The sequence below is a fragment of the Corylus avellana genome, chromosome ca2, assembly GCF_901000735.1.
Source record: "Corylus avellana chromosome ca2, CavTom2PMs-1.0".
Lineage (NCBI taxonomy): Eukaryota > Viridiplantae > Streptophyta > Magnoliopsida > Fagales > Betulaceae > Corylus > Corylus avellana.
The window spans coordinates 10,242,767-10,261,499 of NC_081542.1; the positions used below are offsets into that span (position 1 = coordinate 10,242,767).

General features: G+C 34.2%; 1 protein-coding gene across 2 annotated transcripts; it reads left to right on the forward strand.

The window, feature by feature from the left end:
* Positions 1-4,668: 4,668 nt before the first annotated feature.
* On the forward strand, positions 4,669-11,689 carry LOC132170290 (CBS domain-containing protein CBSX6). Of its 2 annotated transcripts, none has more exons than XM_059581211.1 (3): positions 4,669-5,111; positions 5,593-5,957; positions 10,583-11,689. In XM_059581211.1, exons 2-3 carry the CDS (start codon positions 5,611-5,613, stop codon positions 11,523-11,525), a joined length of 1,290 nt encoding a protein of 429 aa, XP_059437194.1. In that variant the 5' UTR covers positions 4,669-5,111; positions 5,593-5,610; the 3' UTR covers positions 11,526-11,689. The 2 variants fall into 2 exon arrangements, with proteins under 2 accessions (XP_059437194.1, XP_059437195.1); XM_059581212.1 differs by lacking the exon at positions 4,669-5,111 and adding an exon at positions 5,140-5,488.
* The last annotated feature ends 7,044 nt before the right edge of the window (positions 11,690-18,733 follow it).

Consider the following 18,733-nt stretch of genomic DNA (forward strand, 5'->3'; position numbering starts at 1 on the left):
TTAAGACCAAGAGAACACCATGGCAATACGAGAAGAACACTTAACATTTTCCATTCCATAATATCCTTGTCTCAAGCATGCAAGTTTAAATAATAAACTATTATTATTATTATTATTATTATTTATATGTTCACACAAAGGAAGGGTAAAGGGGGAAGGAAATTCAATTTAGTGACCTTCGCTTCATGAGGTGTAGGCTTCAGTCGATTGAGCTATCATTTGTAGACAACTATAATTTTTAAAATTCAAATAGTAAAATTCAAATTTTATTTTTTGAATGGGAAATCAATTCAGTCTCATTAATTGATGAAGAATCACGAGTATAAAGCTCTTATATTACAGAGCAAAAGCTTTGAGAAAATCATAATCGAAGCTACGAGGTTACAAGTCATAGAAACATACATAACAATCTGACATTTAAGACCTATCTATGACATCAGTATCCGCTAACTCATGACTACTCTTCAGTTGTAACAACATATCTATTCCAAACAGACTTAAATCAATACATATGTAATTCATATTCTTAGAAAACTCCATTCCAAAACTCATTCTCCTTAACCCGAAAGCCAGGAAACTGTTCTCATTCACAACCCAAGGGTATAGACAATCCTTATTCAAACAAGTTACAAAGAAACTGCAAAAAAAAAACTAAAAAAAAAAACCACAAAACCAGAAAATAGCAACATCGGTGGACGCGAAACAACAACCGCACTTGTGGAATACGCACAGAAGAGTGAAGCTCCCACGTTGGCGCGTGTGGGCCACGCACTGGCCTACACGTGTTGTAGATGTATTCAACACGTGTAGACATACATGTTGAATATATTAGATTTTTTTTTTTCAAATAGTTTTCAACTATTTTTTTGGATAACGTTGTAGACACGTGTTATAAATGTATTCAACACTAAAATTAATTAAGAACCCAGAGTTATGAAATTTTACTCAACGAGAATTACGGAGTGATGTGAGCAGCATAAGGACCAAATAACGTGGACGAAAAAAATTTATTTATTTTTTTAAAAAAAAATTGTTACATTTTTTTTTCTTTCAGTTTTTTAGAAAACAATATCTCCTATGAATAAAAAAAAAAAAAATCATTCTATTAAATAAAAAAATTCAAAAACAATAATTCTATTAAATAATTTTTTTTTTTTAAAAAAAAAGCACATTTTCCACAGAAATGACTCACGAATAAAGTTTGATGATTAGATTCGTTTTTAAAAATTTTAATCCTATGTCACGTCATAAAAAGAGAACACATATTGAAATAAAAATTAAAAATTAAAAATTAAAAAGTTGACGTGACACAAAATGTTTCTAAAGAAGCAATAATTGTGAACGTTGATGATTTGAATCAAACACCAAGTATCATGACTGTGACATCACATGGCATGCTTTTTGTTGGCACATGACATACTAGTATAGTTTTAAGGAGTCACGTTTCAAACGACCAACATGGAATGGCGTAGGTAGACTATAAATGTTTTATTATTATTTTTAAAATTGACATAACTTTTAAAATATAATGAGATCAAAATGTAATAGCAATTTATTATAAATTTAATGATAATTTAAAAAGTCAAATTAATTTAGGAGAATAATAATAATAATACAAAAAGCCCATAAACTATCGTATCAGAATGGGTAAATAGAAAAAAAAAAAGACAATGCATCAAATAAAATAGACAATGCATCAAATAAATGACGCAGACCTATAATTTTTTGGCACAAAGACTAAGAAAATGGACCACCAATTAAGACAATAATATATCGTGTGTCAAAGATGACATGGCCTAAAAGTTTAGAAAAGAGCACGAAACTATAAAAGTTCCACAATCCTCTCCAAACCCTAAAGGACGGACATGAACAAATGGTGGCAGTGTTAGGGACTCTTAAAAATAAAGAAAATAACAACATAGAAACAAAAACAAGACTAAAAACCCATAACAAACGACAAGCAAATAACATAAAAAAGAAATAAATATTACACAACAGCAGGGTCGTTGGCGGAAGGGGCGGAGGAAAGCCACAACAAAGGTGGTTGGACCTTACGTGTCGGTGCGTGTTGAACACGCTCCAGTGCGTGGTGGCCGGATGGTGATGGAGCTGGTGGTGATATGTAGCGGAGAGGCCCATGAGTTCAGTGAGGTGGCGTGTGTGAGGATATAGCTTCATGAAATGGACAAATTTGATTTTGAAAAAATCAAATCCAAATATTTCAAAGAGAAGTTAGAACCGAGACTTGGAATGAATGGGGTAGACAATGACTAGACCAACTACGGAGGAGGATGAGATGACAGAGCTGTTGATGCAGAATAAATTGCCATAGGCGATGGATGGGGCCTCCGATGAGGCAAGTAAGACCTCAAAAGAAGTATTTGGGGCCTTATATGAAGCAAGAAAGAGAAAGGGAAAGGGGATTAGAAGGGAAAGGGAGGGAGGAGGAAGTCGCTCCTCCCATGGCTGCCTGGGAAAGGAGAGGAGATTTTCTTTAGGTGAGAGCTGCTTGTAAAGAAGTTTGAGTTTGATTATGACAGGTTGGACTTGTTCTCGTTTCATTTAATAAATGAGTCGGCCTTAAATATAAAATTTGGCTTAATTAGTGACATCTTAAATAAAAATGAATTCTATCTCTAATTTGATAAATATAACTTGAATTGTTGTTATTGTGAATCTTAATATATATGTGTGTATTGGTATGTATGTATAAATATCTCTGTGTGTTTACAAAATAAACTGGGGAAAGTTCACTACTAAATTGACAATGTATTCATAAACTTTCAATTGAAATAATATTTTTCAAAATTACCAAAAATTGTTAATAATTTAAGATTATTTTTGCCTTTTTGTTGGCCTTTAAGGGACATGGTCAATTTTTTAGTTGTTTAGGAGGAACATTGTCAGTTTGGTGGTACATAAACTTTATATATAGATATATGTGTGTCCACAAAATAAATTTATATACATACTATAAAACATATATATGAACTCAATATTAAAATATTTAAGATTCAAGCTAAAATCTTAACAATAATTAATGAGATGTGTTTGGTGTTATTTTCTTGTACGTCACTTCTTCGTATCTTTATTCAATGATAAATTTACATCTCTTGTAGAAAGATGGACAATAAATGTGCTAGAAAATGAAAACAAATATTTCTCATAATTAATTAATTACTAATTCGTATGATTTTTTTTTTTTTAAAAAAAAAGATATTTACTTTATAAAATAAATGAATAAGAACACGTTGGAGCTGGTTCAAAAAATAACATATATGTTATTTAGTTTGATAATAAGTTCAAGTTCAGTTTGTGTTCGTGTTCAAAATAAAATTAGAAGTAATATTATTTAATAAGACTATCATATAGGGGTGAAATAGCGGTTGCGGTTAGCGGTTAAAACTGCTAACTGCAACTTCCTAGGGAGTTAGTAATTTTTACTAACTGCCTCCGTTACCGCTTTGGGATAACCGCTTTTTTGGGCTTTTTTATTGACCGATTTTGAGCTGGTTTTGGATCGGTTTTAGGCCGATTTTGGGCTCACTTTAAACATTTTTTTTTGCTCATTTTAAACTTTTTTTTTTTCATGGCCATTTTAACATTAAAAATTGCTATATACCAAAATCTTGTTGTCCACCTTCTACAAATCTACACATCATATAATATACAAATAAAATTACAACAAAATCATCACTTTACTTGTAATCTTATACACAACATAGAAATAAAATAAAACACAAACAAGTTCATAAACTCACAAGCAACCAAAAAAACTAATATGGTTGAACTTGAAGCTTGAGGCTCATTTCAATCGAGTCCTGCTATTTGACTGCCAAGAGTCAGACAAGTGTTTGCCAAAGTCTGACATGACTTTATTAAAAAAAACAAAAAAAATCGTAAAAATCTCTCTCTCTTCCCCCATTTCGTATTTTTTTTGTTAGTTAAATTTTTATGAATTAATATTTAGTTTCTAATGCCTTAAAATTTGTTTTTGAATTCAAAATTAAAACATAGGGGCAGAAAGTTAACCATTTAGGTATGGTATCACCCAAAAGGAATTCAATCATCCTAAATTTAGTGCTAATGTCTCAAATTTGGTGCTAATATCTCAAATTTGAATCCCCTATTAATGTTTATCTTCTTTAATTAAAAATAATAATAATAAAAAAAATTGTAAATGTCTGACGCTCGGCTGCCATGAAATCTCTACTCATTTCAATCAACCAAAAAAAGTTCATAAAAATTCAATCAACCAAAAAAACCCATTTCAACCACTATGCTACAGCCACTTATTGTATATATATATATATAAATAAAAAAGCGGTTAGCAGGTAGAGGTTAGCGGTTAGCGGATTTTCAAAACTCACTAACCGCTAGCTGCAACTGCCTAGGCAATTAGTGGTTTTTACTAACCGTTTTTAAAGCGGTTAGGCGGTTAGCGGTTAATGGTTATAGCGGTTAGGCGGTTTTAAATTTCACCCCTATATAACTAAAATGACTTGACAATTAATATTTAAATTAACAAAAATTCGTAAAAAAATAAAAATAAAATTAATTTTTTATTGATCTACTAAATAACATTAAAAAAAAAAAAAAAAAATCATTTCGCCTAGGTTCATGCCCACTAGACATTATTAAATAATTGTCCAGAAAACACACCGCTAAACTAGACCAAAACTTTGACAGCCACCTTTCGTTCTCATCCACAATCTCCCCGTCCCCTTCTGGATTTCTCTCTCCCAATTCTCCAAGCTTCACGCACTTAGAGGCTTTGCGACGGAATCGGGAGTCCCAGAGAGAGAGGGAAAGAGAGGCAGATCTTTGTTTCATGGGCCTTAACCTTAGGGACTTTGGTGGTATTCTTCCTCCTATTCTTGTTCTTTTTCTTATTGATCTTCTTCATCAATGGCCAATGTTCTGAATTTCAGGCTCAGATTTTCCTTCAATTTTTTCATCCTTCATAAACTACTACCCATTACCGGCTTCCACCTTCTCCTCATCTTTCTTCACTCCCTCTTATAGCTCTTGCTTCCATTGCCGGTTCTCCCGGTACCTTTTCCCTCTTCTCTCTCTCTGCTTGGTTCCTCAGAAAGTTACACACGCAGCAAGTAATATTCTATTCCTGTATTTTCTCGAGAACATTCAAACTTTTTGTCTTATTCTTTTTCATTCATTTTATTCTTTAACTTTTTTGTCTGGAAAAAAAAAAGGGGAAAATGTGGTACTTTTTCGCCTCTGTTTGGTTGCTCTGAAAAGGTGGGAAAGCGAGAAACTTCAACTTTGAAACATCTTAAATTTCTGGGGAAAATAAAAACTACCCAATAGCCAACTTAGTAACTTGAGGTATATATATATATTTTTTCGTATTTAGTAAATTTTGTGATTTAAGAGAATAAATAGAAAATTTTTGAAGCTTTTCCACGGATTTCTCGGCAGCCAAACAGAAAATTACAGCTGTACAATACCCAATACCGAGTGGATTGAGGTAATTTGTCCTAAATTGTTTAGCAGAATGAAAGAGAATGAATCAATTCTTCCCATTAGTTCACTTCAACATTTTATTTGCTTCTCCTTGGTGTTTCTCGGCAGGCAAACAAGGGATTGAGAATGGCATCGGTGTTTCTGTATCATGTTGTGGGTGATCTGACGGTGGGGAAGCCAGAGATGGTGGAGTTCCTGGAGACGGAGACGGTGGAGTCGGCGATACGTGCCATCGGAGAGTCGACAGAAGGGGGGATAGCGGTGTGGAAGAGGAAATCACAGCATGGGGCTGTGATCGAGAATTGGGAGATGAGGCAGCAGAGGTTTGTGGGTATTCTTAATTCTCTTGACATTGTTGCATTCTTGGCAAGGAGTGAGTGTTTGGAGGATCGGGACAAGGCCATGAAGACACCGGTTTCCCAGGTTGTTTTGCCTAATAATTTCTTGTTGAGGCAGGTTGATCCTGGGACAAGGTTAGCTATTTGTGCTATTTATGTTTATGATTTTTAGAATTTTAATTTCATGGGTTTGTTATGAGCATTCTGTGAATTTAGTTTAATCGATCTTAGAACAAGGTGAGGTCTTTTAATTGGTCGTGTATCTCATGCTTTGTATGGTGTACCATTATGTCATGTTTAGTTACTTTGAAATTCTAGTTACATGGTCTATGTGGTCAACTGATCATGCGAGGAATTTTAGCTCTATTCGTTACTATGTTGCTGTTTTGATTGTTTAATCATGCATGTGGCCGTGGGTCTTGCCCTACACCCTGTTCTTACAGGGGCAGGAAATGCCATTTGTGCGAATTTGCGATAATGGTTTTGATTTTGCATGATCTTGTGCTGGAATGTAAAGAATTATGATGGAGAGTGTGGTTTTTTTTTTTTTTTGGATAAGTATTGATGTTTAGTTAATTTAGTTTCAATTGTCCTAATTGGATTGGAAGATTAGTGTGCTGTTATTGTTTTCATTTTAATTGTTTGATAATTGAAGATTTTGAGTTTTGTAAATCTTTTTCCTTGTAAACTGTGTTATTGAATGCCAGTGTGTAGTTTTATGTGGAAAATTCCTAACTGGGAATTTGTTGTTTCAGCCGTTTCAGCTTTAGAAATCAAACTGTTTACGTAATCCTCTTTAAACCTACTTTAATAATATTTAGTTTCCTTCTTTGGTTTCTTATTGGTGGTGTATATGTTACTTATTATCAGTGTGCAGTATTTTTTATTTTTTTTCTTTTTTTTTTTTCTTCCAAACAGTGCTCTTGAATGTGGTTTTCTTTATTATCAACATCTCTGTGTATGTGTGTCCACATCTGCTTCATGTGTGTGATCATGCATGCATGAGCTATATTTTGTGCTTTCTTTTATGTTTTCATTCCCCATCATTTCTCCATAAGTGTAACATTCATTTGGGTTCCTGTTCTGTATTCACATAGTGGCTTTGGTATTCAGTATTCTATTTTTTCCTTTTCCTCCATACCCTCTCTGCATAATCACAATAAATATACTCCCTAAAGAAGAGATGGACAAGATTGCTTACAAACCCCCAACCCCAACACCACCAACCCCCCCCCAGCCCAAACCACGGATAGTCCCAAACCACGGATAGTGTTGTCTTTTGATGCTTGGCTGCTACCTGATCAGGATATTGAAATTCAAATCTGATGATATACTTTGGTGATCTTACCTACCAAATAAAAGGCCTGCTAGTTGATCAAAATCACTCAGGTCAGTAAGGAATTACTCACTCACCTTTATAGTACGATACCATTAAGTGCAAGGAGTCCCCATCTCACTTTCGTGCCTCCTTTTTAACAGCTCTGGGGAGGAACATCATGAACTTAATGGTCTTGATGCAGTAATAAGACTTGTGCTTTATCCTAAAATTTCTTTTGGGATCCTATGTTGCAATAGAAAGTTAATTTACTAGAAGAGTTTGACCTGAGATGTACCCCTTCCCCTCCTCACCTCTTTACCACTAAGCCTAGTTCTTGTCAAACAAGGGCAATTCTGGTTGTTGGATGGCATGATTGTAATTAGTATACCCAGTGAGTGTATATAAGTCTATTGTTATATATATATACCCAAAGTGTCTGTGTAACCCAAAAAATGTGTTTGTTTTGATATGCTTTATCCATTGAAGCTGATGGAACCTTTAAACTGGGGAATCGTTGGACTTTTAACTGATGTGAGAGTATTTTGTAGAATGTTATGCTTCATTACAAGAGGAACATAGTTTATACTGTAGAAGAAAACCTGTATGTTGAAGGCTAGTGTTAGAACATGGACCTGCATCTAGAAGTTGTGCATAGCACAACCAATCCGAGGTCCTGCTGTATTTCTTTGCTGGCATTTAATATGAAAAGCAATATTTATTTATTTATTTATTTTGGGGAGGGGGGTTGTAATGGAGTTGCATCTGAAAAGCTCTTATACTCTGTAGTTCTTGACAGGTAGAAGTCAATTTATTTCAACTTACCTGTTGATGAAGCTAAGTCTGGCAATGATCTGAAGAAAATTGTTCTAGTGGTTCTTGTATATGTTCTGTAACATGAATCTTGTGCTGTATGCCTTTAATCTCGTATCTACACATAGCGATCCTGTGCTGTATTTATGTGCCCCAACATTTTGCTCCATCTTTAGTCTATATCAGCTTCTAAATGGAGATCACATGAGATCTCATAGGTCACATGTGGATCACATGGTGACCCATGTGATCTGCTACTTTTGTCTTGAGAATCTTGACAGTTCACTATTTGAATAATATGATTAAAGTGAACCAAATTTCTGATCAAATTTGTTTTGAGGGGCTGGAAAGTCATAGTCACTGTTAGGTAATTAAAGGAACGCCCAGTAAATTATGCTCTCATTCATGAGATTTTCTGGTTGTCTTTGAAGTAGACATTAGCGTATTTATGTGCAGTGCAACAATAAAGGAAGGCTTATATAATGCTATGTGGAGATACTAGTTAATTAGCTTCTTCATATAACTACAATTATAATGTGCAATCTAAGTTGGATTAGCTTTGATTCATTTGGGGTTCAAATGGTCTTTAAACAATAGTAGACAGAATAATATTGTAGTTCCGAAAAATTGAGAGAAGAATAAAGATATGATAAATTGATAATAAAATTCAATTTGCCGCATCATTTATTTATTTTTGAGAAGTTGGAATTTTTAACTTTATTCAATGGTTTTTTATCCAGCCTCAAAGAATTTGTTTGTCCATATGGCGGAAAATAAAACTGTAATTCTTGTAAGTTTCATCATTAAATGAGATTAACCTGCCTTCATCATTTTAGTAGAATTATGTGAATCTCAGTTAGTTTCCCTCTTCCTCTTTTGTCCCTAACCTCCACCCTCCTCAGATATCAAAAAGGATTAGGAGAAGTCCTGTGGCTGAAGGAGAAACCTGTGCATAATTTGATTTTTCTATTCTTTACCTAGGATGGCTTGTTTTATGGGTTTCACACGTGTTCTTTTGTATTAGATGAGGTATAGTAATGGTTTGTTGGTAAAAAGAGTTATATATAAAATTATTTAAATCCTGTGGATGTGGGTGTTGCCTTAGAAAATGCATGAGGATTTTGTCTTTTGGAGTTCGTGGATTATCTTTCATCACGGTAACTTTGAAGGATACTATATGGAGTAAGCTTTTGTGTATTCGTCAGGAGCTTTGGCCCTAATGTGTTCTTTTACTTCTAATCATATGGAGGGAAAAACACAAACAAAATAAATTTGTAAGTAAAATATGGCACACAGGGAATGTGGTTGATTTCGATCTCTTTCTTCTGAAGCAGGACGGGGGGCGGGGAGCAGGGGAGTGTTTGCTATTCATGACTGTGCATGTCCATATTTGTGTCGTTTTTGTTTATATGCGGATTTCTTTTTCCTGCATTGTGTTGAGTATTTTTTTTGAGTACTGGAAACCAAATGTAACACAGTTTGTATCGAACTCTGCGGGGAGCGGCTATTCATGACTCTGCACGTGCATATTTGTGTCTTTTTGTTTAAATGTGGATTTCTTTTTTCTGCACTGTGTTGAGTATATTTTTTTTTGAGCACTGGAAACCAAATGTAACCCAATTTGTATCAAACTCCCCTTATGATTTTTCCTCTTACTATGGCTTTGTAAGGACATGGTCAGAGGTAATCCACTATTAAGTGCTTTTTAAATTAAATATTTGTAAAGCCTAAATTGTGATTCAAATTTGTTTTTACTTGCTGGGATTCTCGATCAGTTGTTCATATGCATTAAGGTTGAACTCTGAAAATCATTTTCTTTGAAATTAGTGACATGCTGATTTTTTTTTAAATGGGTGGTTTTTAATTGTTGAGAGTCAACTTCTTTTTGCGACTTGACTCAAGAGATAGTTTCTTGATTAATAATGTTGATTTCTTTAGTGCACTTTTACATTGGTGAGTTCACCTGTTACAGAATTACCAACTTCAATGTTGCGACTTTGTTTCTGGATGTTATTTTACTGCTTTTAGTGGTTGAAGTAATGTGGTGTGGTACATGAACACAAAATGTTCGGTGTAAATTTTAGGTTGTTTTCATTCTGTTGTTAATGTTAGTCATAGTCTAATGGTGCCTCCATTACTCTCATTGCTAAATTGAGAATGTGTAGTGCAGTGGTTGTTTTCCTATCTATTTCTAGACCTTTCTCTTTACTGTATTGCAGTATGCATATGAATCTTGGCTTCACATTGTTGTTTCATGTAATATGATAAGCAGATGCAGTTATAGTTTTGTGTTTTGGAACTTACAAAACAGTTAAAGAAATTATTTAATGGTAGTTAGTAAGAATGCAGGTTCCCTTCTAACCTGTTATGTGACAAAATATGGGGCGATATTCAACATGGTTTTTAACGAAAAGAGTAATGCTAGTTTTCACATTCATTTCACACTGGTTGATGTGACATGTTTTAAGTGGTTTTTTTGAAAACCACTTAAAACATGTCATGTCAACCGGTGTAAAATGAGAAACAAGGAAACATATCTTTAAATTTCTGTGTGGTCGAGTCTTTCTTTAAGATCTGTGATGATGCTTCTTGGGTACTATATCTTCATTTATTTATTCCCTCATTCTGCAAGATTGATAGACGCACTGGAGATGATGAAGCAAGGTGTGAAGCGTCTTCTTGTTCCTAAAAGTCTGGGATGGAAAGGCATGAGCAAGCGATTCTCAATTCTCTACAATGGTAAGTGGCTTAAGAACATTGATACCTCTGGGGGCAGCAGCAATAACCTCAATGCCAACAGCAATCGGACTTCCTCTTCGACCACCATCATCCGTGATAAGTTTTGCTGTCTGTCAAGAGAAGACGTCATCCGTTTCATTATTGGTTGCCTTGGTGCTCTGGCTCCAGTCCCTCTCTCCTCCATCTCCTCCCTTGGAGCCATCAACCCAAACTACTACTCTATTGAGGCCTCCTCGCCAGCCATTGAAGCAACTCGAAAGCTCCCTGAAGACCCTACTGCAGTAGCCGTTGTGGAACACTCGCCAGATGGTCGGTGTAAGATCATTGGAGATATCTCTGCAACCAAACTATGGAAATGCGATTACTTAGCCGCAGCATGGGCTTTAGCCAATCTTTCAGCTGGACAATTTGTGATGGGAGTTGAAGATGATGTGACCTTAAGGTCATTGCCTGATTTCACTGTAAATTCAGCAGTTGGCAATAACAATTTGGCCAATGGAGGTGGTGGGTCAACAAGGCCAAAGAAATTTAGTAGCAGGAGTATTGGGTTCTTTAGCACGACTCCCAGCCCCACTTTTGGTGTTGGCAGGAGCATGTATAGGGGCAGAAGCGCGCCCTTGACTTGCAAGGTTACGAGTTCTTTGGCCGCCGTCATGGCTCAGCTGTTGTCTCACAGGGCTACTCACGTTTGGGTGACTGAGGATGAAAGTGATGATCTTTTGGTTGGGGTGGTGGGTTATGCTGACATTTTGGCTGCTGTGACTAAACAACCTGCTGCTGCACCTATTCCTGCCAATCGATCTTTTGAGGCATATGGAAATGAAAATCAAACATGAATTCTTTAATTTATTAATTTTTTTCCAAGTACTTTTGAATGTTGTATTTTAGCAAAAATATGCATAAAAAAAATAGGTTTGGGCTTGCGAGATATGTATGTTTGTCGAAGTTTCTGTATAATTTTGTTGTGGTAATGAAATCATTCAGTTGTATTGCTATGCTACTATGAGTCTATGAGGTTTTGGGTTGAATTAGCAGTCACTCTGGAAACCCACCACCACTACCGGTGTGATGACCACGTGGGTCACCCGTTTTTTTATTTTTTATCAAGGATATTTTTGTCAGGATTTCATATCATGGGAAAAGAAATGTTCCATAAGGATGGATTTGGGTCCATAAGCATAAGATCTTGTAGTACTTAGAGCCCCTAGGGTTACTGTCATATTAAAGAAATTAATTCTGGAATTGAAATCTCATGCACTATATGAATCAAACAAATCTCTCGGACATGCATGAAAGAACAAATTGATTCCATTTCGCAGGTCAAACAACTTTCAAAATCGAATTGAATATTTGCAAACAAAATAAAACAAGAATCCATGGTAAGCATTAGATTGCTTTGTATCTTCCAAAGAACTCATTTTCCAAGATTTGACCTGAAAATTTATTTTTGGGTCCTAAACTAAAATCTATTGCGCACTTGGAAGGTAAGACATATTTGCCCTAAAAAAAGCACATCAAAAAGCTAGCCGTTATGACGATAAAGTCTAATTAATAGCCTCTATCTGAAGATAACTTTAGAAGCACGAAAGAATGCTGTCGTGACGTTAAATCTCAGGCAAAAAACGAGCTCTTTAGAATATTCTCCTTTGGAAATAGGTGGCAAGTGCAAATAGGTGATAAAATGAGAGCTTGCAATATAAGCCTGTGTGTAGCAGCAAGGGTGGAGAAGATTCAGATAGGTTAGTTGAGGAAGAGAAGAGATGAGATGAGATGCCTAAATACCAATGCAAGGAAAAAGTAGTAATATGCCAACCCCAGGAAAAATTGTTCTGATTGCTACAACAACTCTCACAATCCTTTGTTCCCTTCCTGCTTGTTGCTCAAAGGAAAAACTCGATTCCTCTAATCCTCTCTAGTAATGACAATAACAATAGTAATGTTCCAAGAATTTGTTCTTTTTTTTTTTTTTTTTTTTTAAAAAAAAATGTTCAATCAAACACGGATATTACACAAGTATACAGGCATCTCACTCTCACACACACACACCACACACGTTTGAAACACAAAGGAAAATGACTTAAGGCATTTCCTATCTCAATCAAAGGTCTCATGTTAGGAGCCACCAAGTTTGGAATAAAAGACATCATAATTTTGATAAAGAATTTTTATAATAATATATATATAACACATGATCATATAAAACATGCTGAAAATAGAACTTGTAATGTATCAAAGAAGGGGCAAGGCTGTATTATATATATACTTACCTCTCTACTGAAGTAGATTGATTAGCAACTTGAGTCACAAGACCTAATAAGGGCATGTTTGGGAGTGCGTTTGAAAGGCTTAAAAGTATGTTTAACACTCAAAAAGCTTGTTTGAATAAAAAAGTATCTGTTTGGTAAAAAAAACTTTGGAAATATTTTCATGCATCAAAAACAACTAATCTGAAAAATATCAAGTTGGTTCGATTATTAGAAATAAAATAAAAAAACATATATCTTTGCAAAATTATGTCAAATAAACAAGCAGAGAGCTTGTTATTCATATGGAGTCTTAACATTACAAAGCATTGTAAGTATCTATGTCTGTATTATGGCCATTTTCATGATAGTGATTTTTTTGGGTTTGACTACCACATAATGGTTTTATTCTTTGATGCATTCAAAAGATTTTCCAGTTCGTTGGTAAGCGATTGATTGTGTGGTTGTATTATTTATGTGCTTTTTATTTTAATAATTTATCTTGTGATAATTGTTGCTAGTGTGATTGTATTGGTGTTGAAAACCCCGTTCCATAGTTCTTTCTCACAGTGAGTCATTCGAATATTTGCTTGTGTTGGAGTTTGTGTTCATTTTCATGCTGGATACTCAGATGTAGATTGGGTAAGAAGTGTTGAAGATAGAAAAAGTACTTCGAGAGGTTGTTTTTATGAGGGGACAAACCTAGTGGCATGGATGAGCAAGAAGCATAATTTAATATCTTTATCAGAGTAACTACATTTTAAGCTGCATAATTATCACGCGATTTGATAAGTCTTTTCAAAATCTTAAAACTTCTCAATTTGAACTCCTGAACTTTTAATTGCAGTTAATTTGAACTTATCCGTCAGATTTTAAACGTTAAAAGTAAGATAATGACGTTTATACCCCTGATTCTTTTTATAAAATTCCAAATTTACCCTTAATTCCTTTTTTTTTTTTTTTTCAAGAAAAAAAAATCGAAAATCATGGATATTTTGGTTTTTTTTTTTGGCATTTCCGTTAGAAGTTAATGGCTAAATCTGACAGAGGGATTCAAATTGACTGCAATTAAAAGCTTAGGGTTCAAATTGAGAGATTTTGAAATTTGAGAAGCTTATCAAAACACGTAGTAATTTAGAAGTTTAAAGTGAAGTTACCTTATTTTTATCCATAGCTAAGGCCCTGCAATCGATTTCTTTTGATGAAGAAGCTCTTAGCCAATTATAGACTTCTCCAACGTACGATGGATATTTATTGTGCGGCATCTCCAAAAATCCAATGCATCACTTTCAAACCAAGCATGTTGATATAATGTATCATTTTATTCTTGACTTGGTTGAATCCATAATTGTTTTTCTTAATTTTGTGCCCAATTACGTCAATTACTAATCCTTTTTACCAAACCGTACGTTGGATGCTCCTCAGTTTAAGAGACTCAATGCATGCCTAGTCTGTGAATTGTGTCTTAGTGCTTTTCCTAGGGCATGCTTCTTTTGATTCCATTTTTAATAGTGGTCTTCCTTCTTCTTCTTTTTTATTTTTTTTTATTCAATAATGGGACAAGGGTTATAGGGGAGAAAACAAACAAAACGGAAAACCCAAACGAAATAGACAATACGTACAGAGATGTAAATGAAAACAAACAGTACAATGGAACCAAAAAGGTTCCGAGCCTCTCTAAGGGCCACACTAATCAGTTCACAAAGACAAAAAGGCTCGGTTAAAAGCCTCATGCGGTAAAGACAACCACCATGGTTGAGTGGTAGACACACAAGATAGTAGTCTTCCTTCTTGTGTGTGGTTATCTTTTCATGCTTATTGCTCTTTTTTTATTTATTTATTTTTATTCTTTTTAAATTTTTAAAAGAGGGCTTTGGAAGATTCTTGTCTTAATTCATTCACATGTTTTCTCATTTTATCATGTTGTGTACCTTGATTGGTTGTGTTAATGCATAGTTTTTCGAAGATGACGTGGCACAATCTCCAAGAAGTATGATGATGTTCGAGGATGCGTCAGCCTTGCACACAAGAACAAACAATAGGATTAGAGTCCCCGGTGGTTTTCTGACGGGAATACTCCGAGGCCTAAGTTAGCGATTTGAGAGAGAAATTGTGTAACCAACAATAGAGCCAAGATAGCAAGAGTTGTGATTACCTTAACACTGATAGATGATTTGTATTTATAGGCATGAGTGGAGTTTGATCTCCCACACGTTTCCGAGCCTTATCCCTTGATTTCTACCGTGCAAGTATTTGAAAAAGGGATGAGGTTTGTTAACTGCCCCGTAATCCCAGTACCCTAGGATCACGGGATAGATATGCAACTTCTGCGATGCTAAGGTAGAATGTCCGAGTAGGACTTGGTCACCTCTATTTGCTTGGATGCTAACTGATATGTATCTTGATTGGTATGGATGATTTAAGTATTGGATAACGTGATTATATTTCCATGGTGGAATGACCAATGTGCCATTCGGCCTTTGACTATCTTGGCCAATGAGTTATGTCTCGGACTAGGAGCCCGAGACCTCCTCGAGCTAAGTCAACCAAGGGCTTGGCAGCCCATCAGATCTAGAGTTTTGGGCTTTGGGTCCATTGGGCCATGTGACTGATCTATGACCCAACAGGTTGGAAATTGACATATATGATGGATCGTGTTTTAATTTGTGTGCAATGTTCTTAATGGCTTGTTTAATTTATGCCTTATCTTCTAGCACACTGTCTCATGTTCTAAATAATTAAAATATTTAGTCCAATAAATAAGAAAGCTTTATTATGGTTAAATTACATCAGCTTGATGAGGGACCTAAAAGAAAAAATAATTATTGACTTAAAGATGTCCGTAATCATGTCTCCCTCACATTCGTTACACGACAATATTTTAATCACAATTAATTCTACTAAACAATTGTGACTTTAGTCCAATAAATATTTTTGATTAAACAGTTAATATCTCTCACTTACTTAACGGTGACTCATCCCTCCATTAAATATTCCGTAGCAGAATTAAAGGCTAATGATATTGTTACTTAATTCTCTACATCTTTATCCTTGAGTCACTGATTTTATATTATTCTCATACTTTGTGAAAAATTGAATACATTTTGGTATGTCAACCAAAAATGCTATGATTAGAGTCTGGAGAATAATATCCATAAAATATATTTCAAATGAGAAATTTTTTATCTCTTTGCCTACCAACAAATTAAAGGATTTAGATTCCCTCTTGGAAAAAGCTTTTTTTTCCCATAAAGTTATATGTGATTACTCAACGTATCGAGTTTACTTCGACCGATGATAAATATCACTCTTTGATACATTAAAATAACCTATATGCAACATCGATATTAATTCTAGCGTGTGATGAATTTAGGCTATGGATCGAAGATGTGAGATTTGTTCTAGTAGCAAACACCGCAACTAGAGTAGAAGAGATTTATCTTTTTCTAATAGTTCTCTTATCTCTTGATCGATTTAGATATAAAATTATTGCTCTAATTACCTTCACGTACTGAGCTAGCTAGCTAGTTAGTCTTTTAGGAAAAGAACAAGAGAATTGCCAGTTCTTTGATCTTTACATCTTTTTTTGATGATTTTTCTAAAATATTGGTGCCCATATTCTTTGTAACCTTTTCTTTTTTTTTCACCCAAGAAAAATATTACTTTTAGGTGTCCTTCAAAATTTTAGATTTAAATATCAAACGTACGTATCTCTTGGAATAAAGATTGAAGTATTAAAGTGTGGACATAAATTAAGGTCACTACAAAAATTTGTTAAAATAGGAACATGTGGAATGTTACATTTTAAGCCCAAAAAAGTCATAATTGAATTAATGACGTTTGAATACTGACATTTACAAAATGTCCTTAAACATAGTAATTGGAATAAAAATTGAAAACATTTGAACAGTGAAAATGTCACTACAACGCGACATTATTGCTCACACGTCACATTCCCAAAGGCACGTTGGCACTATTCACGCATCTCATTTTAGAAGGCAACGTGTGAATAGTGGGTGTCACCTTTTTAAAAGGTGATGTTTTGCACTGTTTAAATGTTGCTACTGTTTAAATTAAAATAATAATAATTTTTATGATATATATATATAAAACAAAAAAAATGAAATTAATTTTCTTTTTTAAAAAATAAAATAATTTCAAATTATTTTTTTAAAATAAAACAAATTCAAATAAATTAAAAAAAAAAAAAAAAAAAGATGGGGGGTGGCTTGCAAGCCACCCTAGAGGTGGTCGGCGCCACCCCCTCCCCCAGGGGTGGCTGCCAGTTTGGCGGCAAACAAGCAAACACCAAGCTTTCTTTCTTTAATATATATATATATATATAGTTTTATGTGTGTGAGTGAAAGATGAGAAATTTTGAAGTTTTTTTGGTATGAATGATTGTTATAAACCCAAAGTTTGAGCGCCAATATTTTCAAAATTAGAGTCATTTGAATAGTAACATACTGTTAACACGTTACTATTCCCGTGCGAAAGGCGACATGTGAATAGTAATATTATTCAAACATCACTATTTCATGAATATGAATGTTTGAACAGTAAAATGCTGCATTTTAGTAACATTTTTCAAAAACGTCACCAATTGAACCTTTTTTTTTTTTTGGGTAGTGGTGTTCAGCAATTTATTCCAAATAATAAATTATTTGTGGAATTAAAATTGGAATAAATTTCTTATTCCTTAATGGAGGAATAAATAAGGTAAAGTTGGAATTGAGGGTTCCTCACGAGCCAATCTATATTCCATTTATAAGTCATTAATTATTGGGTATACCTCTTTATAAGTCATTATTGGTTTAGAAGATACCTCTTTAAAAAATTCTTTTCGGTTTCTATTAATGCTGAAGTTCTTTGATATTTTTTGAACAAATATAGCTAGCTAGAAGTAATTATGTCTATATTTTCCGCTGCGTATTCTCTCGATCTTGTTCATAGTATATGGCAGACAAAGTGGGGCAAAGCTTGATTGGTGATCCTTAACTCTCCAAGTAGTGGTCTAAATTAAATTAAATTAATTAACGGTTTCCAATATACTAAATTCACTTTGCAAACAGAACACTTTTGTGATACAAGTTATTGAGGAATATTTATCTGCCTTGTCTGCTCGATCGTTGTTGGCTTGCTTACAAGTACATATGTATGAACCAATTAAAAATCAGAATGTTGCAATATGGCACTAGCTAGGCAATAGGCAAGCATGTCTGAGGAAGTGATGCTGCATGACATGACATGAGTGTTAGAATAATTTATATTCTATTTTTTATTTAGGGTGTTTTTTTGACATTGCGATTTCGTAGATAGAAAATGCGATTTTAAACCACATCTTAGAAAATGAATCGTTTAGAATTGTGATTTGAAAACATAGAGGCATTATGATGCTTTTTGAAAACCTATAATTTTAAGGGTTAAACTGCGATTTTAAAGGCCAAACTGTGATTTGCCTATTAAAGTGTTAATTGAATCTACCTCTTCTTATCAGCTTAAGTTTTTATGAAAACTAGTAATTTAATATGGTATCAGAACCAAAGGTCCTGAGTTCGAATATTGACTCTATCATTTACCACAATTTCAATTTAATATTTCACGTGTTGTGCATCATCTATTAAAAATGAGTTTGAGCCCACACGTGAGGGAGAATGTTGAAGTGTTGATTAAATGATTAAGAGCTTGGGATTTATTTTACTGTTTTATTAAATTTCTCTGTAATTTTTTATTCCTTGTTTTTCTTTTTCTAGCTAGTTTGTTGTGCTGGTCTTTTTTTTTTTTTTTTTTTTTTTTTTTTT

What these genes read in the sequence shown, in the direction of transcription:
- LOC132170290 (XM_059581211.1), top strand. Translation starts at nt 5,611, where the DNA reads ATGGCATCGGTGTTTCTGTATCATGTTGTGGGTGATCTGACGGTGGGG. An exon ending in CAGGTTGATCCTGGGACAAG is followed by an intron (nt 5,958 to 10,582) that starts GTTAGCTATTTG and finishes TCATTCTGCAAG; the next exon opens with ATTGATAGACGCACTGGAGA.